Source organism: Humulus lupulus, chromosome 2, assembly GCF_963169125.1.
Source record: "Humulus lupulus chromosome 2, drHumLupu1.1, whole genome shotgun sequence".
NCBI lineage: Eukaryota > Viridiplantae > Streptophyta > Magnoliopsida > Rosales > Cannabaceae > Humulus > Humulus lupulus.
In genome coordinates this window covers 123,253,275-123,257,399 of record NC_084794.1, presented here as the reverse complement: position 1 = coordinate 123,257,399, position 4,125 = coordinate 123,253,275, and the positions used below count along the sequence as shown (strand labels likewise).

The window sequence follows — 4,125 nt, the reverse complement described above, 5'->3', positions numbered from 1 at the left end:
TTATAAAAAGATAGGATTTTTCTTCACTTTTCAAAATTATAATTTCAAAGCATTTAGTGTAAATCAATCTAATGAAATAACAAATAAATCAATGAACATTACTTATAAGGCAAAACATAATATTTTTGTTCTAAGCATGGATGTGTACAATTTAATGACACATCTTACACAAAGAATATTATGTTTATGCACTAATGAAGAACAAAGTGTAAATATGTTCTAACAATCTAAAGTACAAGATATTTAAGATTAAAGAAATATATGAAGAAGAAAAATCCATAAACTTGTTGCATTACAAGGGAAATCAACATACAACATAAATATTACCTAGTTACAAGTTGCTTCATCATGATCTTAATAATCTTATGAAAAAGATTAGAAGCACGTAACTAGAGTAGAAATTACAAAATAAAAGACATACATACTTGCAAAATGCTCTTGAAAAGCCCAAATGGAGGAGAGAATTGTAGAGAGAAAATGGGAGAAAAAAGATGGTAACAAAAAATTAAGCACCCCAAAATGGTCTTCAAAACCCTTATTTATAGCCAAAATGACATTCTTAAAATAATCAATTTAAATTAAGTAAATTGATTAAATTAATAATAAGATGGTAAATAGGGGTAATTTGTAGGAGTGATGATGATTTTGGGGTAAAAGTGTGTAGACAAAAGGGTAAAAAGTGGCATTTTGAGCATAGGGGACAATTAGTACATTTAGGCAAATTTATGCTCAAAAAGTGGCTATGTTGGCAGCTGGGCTGCTTTGGTGCCAGGCGGTCAGGAAGCTGCTGGGCCGTACGGATGGGCTGGGCAGGAGGCCCATAGTGAGGAGAAGAGGTGCTGAAGCTGGGGAGTGATTTTGGTGATTCGGCTGGGCATATGATGCTGGGCGTACGGCTGGCGAAATTGCATATGCTGAAGAAGGAATTGACTTGAGGTGCCAGGCGTGGGAAAGGGGAGTTGCAGCGTGGGCTTGGGAATTGGGCCAGGCTTGGGCTGGCTGAACATATTTCAACAATGCCAGAATCTCTTTGTTTCTTCCACAAAAATGCCACAAATGAAATAATTCTCCTACAAAATAAATTATAAACTAAATTAAAATTAAATATTTTCATTAATAAAATATACCATATAACTCCCATGAAAACATTAATTAAAATTTAATTTACATAACATTCACTTTTCAATAAAATAAAAATTTTAACATTCAAACTAACAATACTAATTATAACTAATTCAATTACAACATAACACAATAAAATAACTATAAAAACATGTAAAAATCTAGAAAACTACAATAAGACTAATAAATTAAAAATTACATAAAAATTTAATAAGTTAATTAAAAACTCAAGAACTAAGCAACAATTAGCATATAAAATATGGTGAAATAACTCTATTTTGTAGAGTTATCAAGGAGTTTGGCTTAAGCTACCAGTTGAACTATCTGAGTTTGTTCCAATTGCTGTGAAGGTGAGTTATTTTGGCTTAATTTTGGCATTTGAGTCATTTGACCTTAGTTATTTAGGTTGTCTTTGCAATTAAACTTAGTGTTCTATTTTCCCATACTAAAGTCGTCCATGTTAAAGTCCTTTGTCTCATTGTCTGAAATGTGATGCTAAAGTGTCTCATGCTAACTACAGGTTCTTGTAGTACAAGAGAAACATTGTGATCCTGCATTCATTGGTCTATGAAAAATACCTATTGGATTATATCATAATTATTAACTTATGGTCAACAAAATTGTTTTTGTTTTACAAATATTTAGCATAATTAATTGGTTATTTATGGTTTAATATGCTAATGATTAAGATATCTAATTTGTATTTATAGATTGTGCTTGTTCTTGGTACCAAGCTTGGAGTGATTGTGGCAAGGATGGCTCATACACTTGATGAAAAGGATAATGTTATCATGGGAAGTCCTTTGGTACAACCAAATGATAACCTTTTTTGGTTTGGTCACCCCAAATTCGTCTTGACCCTCTTGCATTTAACTTTATTTATGGTAATATATATAACTATATATATTGTTTTCTTTTTTAAAAAAAAAAAATCATATATAATATATGGCTTTACATCTGACAAGGTTTTATTTTATTATTTTCAGAACTCTTTCGAGTTAGCTTTCTTTGTTTGGGTCACGGTAAGTCTTTATTTTCTAATTTTTGGAAACTATTTTATAATAACTAAAGAAAAATCTTCTAATTAATTTGATGTATATGATTCTTTTCTTCCGTGGCAACTTGGGATTTTGTCTTACTACCATGAACACATTTTGATTATTATTACAAGAGTAGTTTTAGCGTAAGTAGTACTTGACAATTATTATTAGCCATACATTACAGGAGCCGTGAGAGAAGTTGAGGAGGAAACTGAGGTAATAATATATATAAAATATATTTTCTTGTTTTATTCCACAAGTAAAATAAAATTTTGTTTATCAAGATAATCGTTTATGAATTACAACATCTTACCGGGTTATTCCATTGATAAAAGTTGTAATTGTTTTCATTACAGATCGACACAGAGTTCATTGAAGTCATAGCATTCAGGTATTGACAAAATACTATATTTTAAACTTTCCTTGTTTATTGAAGCATTAGCTACTAGTAACCATTAGTATCTAAGAAGTAAATACTATTTTTGTTTTAAATGTATTCTATTCAATGTGTCCATAAGATTCCACTTTTTTAGTTCCTGAGTATCCTTTCTAATAATTTTATACTGAATTAGTTGTGTATTATCTTTCGAATCTAGGCATGTTCACAATGTGGCTTTTGAAAAATCAGATTTATTCTTCATTTGTATGCTTAGGCCCCTATAAACTTAGATAGTAGTTGATGATCTTGAAATTCAAGTAGCCAAGGTACATATTTGGTCTCCTTTCCTTCTACTTCTATTTCTTCTGCGTTAGTTGCTCACCGTAATTTTCCACATTCATTGGTAGTTTTAACCATAAAACGGAATTTCAAAAAATAAGTCCTGTTATCATCACTTTGAGATTATACTATAAGGGGTTGTTTGGACTCATTGAAACTAAGATGAGCAAGCAGAGAATATAGACTATAAACGAAAATATAAAGACTTGAATTGAAAGTGTATCTACTCATTTCTAAACATTTTGGATATGATATTAGATAAGATTAGATTGGGTTAAAATATATTTAAGAAAAAAAAAAGAATACATGAGTTAATTATTGTTAAGTCTTTTAATTGTATTATATAGAGTCGATATTTTGCTTTAATTTGATTTTCTTGACTTTTGAGGTTTTTATGATATTATGCCAAGTTATGCATTCTTAGACTTAGTTTGAGATAATATGAAATAATTTGGTTAATAATTTGTGAGTCACTATTGAGTAATTGATTATATACTAATCCCTATAATATAGTAATACACCATATTGAATAAAATAATGATAATTTTTATGTCTTGTTGTTTCATATATAAAAAAATCAGTTGGCAATTGTATATTAAATTGATGGTGACTCTTGTAATTATTGTATCAACCTTTTTGTATGGTTGTTCATTAAAAAAATTAGAGGGTTAAAATGACTTATGTTTTGTATTGTGTGTACTAATGAGAAATGAGATTCCAAACTTATCCAAATATGTTTCAAGACATTTTTTATTCTTAGATTGATAAATATCTATATTTTGGCTCACTTGTTAATATGAATAGATCTATAAATTTCAATGTTGTAACAAAGATTACAAGAGTGATTTGTGTGTGGTTTGGACATTTTGTGAGGTATTTTGATTGATCATGAGCAAATATTAGTGGGCAGAATAAGTTGATTGAACACATAACTTGGTTTTTGGTACCGTGGTGCAACATGATTTATTATTTAAATTATACTTATGTGAACTTTTTAAGGTTAAATGTCAACATCTGATTTTTTTTCTTTTCTTATAATATTGATAATAATGTTTAGGTTAAAATTTTGATGGTCTTAAAGCATTGGATTGGTAGCTAATTGCAAGAGATATGTTGTATTTGATTTATTTTTAAAAAATTTCAATCTTTTATAATTTTGAATAATTGTATAATTTTAGTGGAGTTTGAATATCTTAGATATTCATCCGTAGTGAAGTAGGTTATGGGAATCATGTGTGTTGCGGT

At 29.0% G+C, this 4,125-nt stretch overlaps 1 protein-coding gene across 1 annotated transcript; it reads left to right on the top strand.

Moving 5' to 3' along the window:
- Positions 1-1,709: 1,709 nt before the first annotated feature.
- On the top strand, positions 1,710-2,868 carry LOC133816285 (MLO-like protein). The gene is made up of 4 exons (XM_062248859.1): positions 1,710-2,006; positions 2,109-2,144; positions 2,519-2,553; positions 2,759-2,868. Exons 1-4 carry the CDS (start codon positions 1,878-1,880, stop codon positions 2,823-2,825), a joined length of 267 nt encoding a protein of 88 aa, XP_062104843.1. The 5' UTR covers positions 1,710-1,877; the 3' UTR covers positions 2,826-2,868.
- Positions 2,869-4,125: the final 1,257 nt, after the last annotated feature.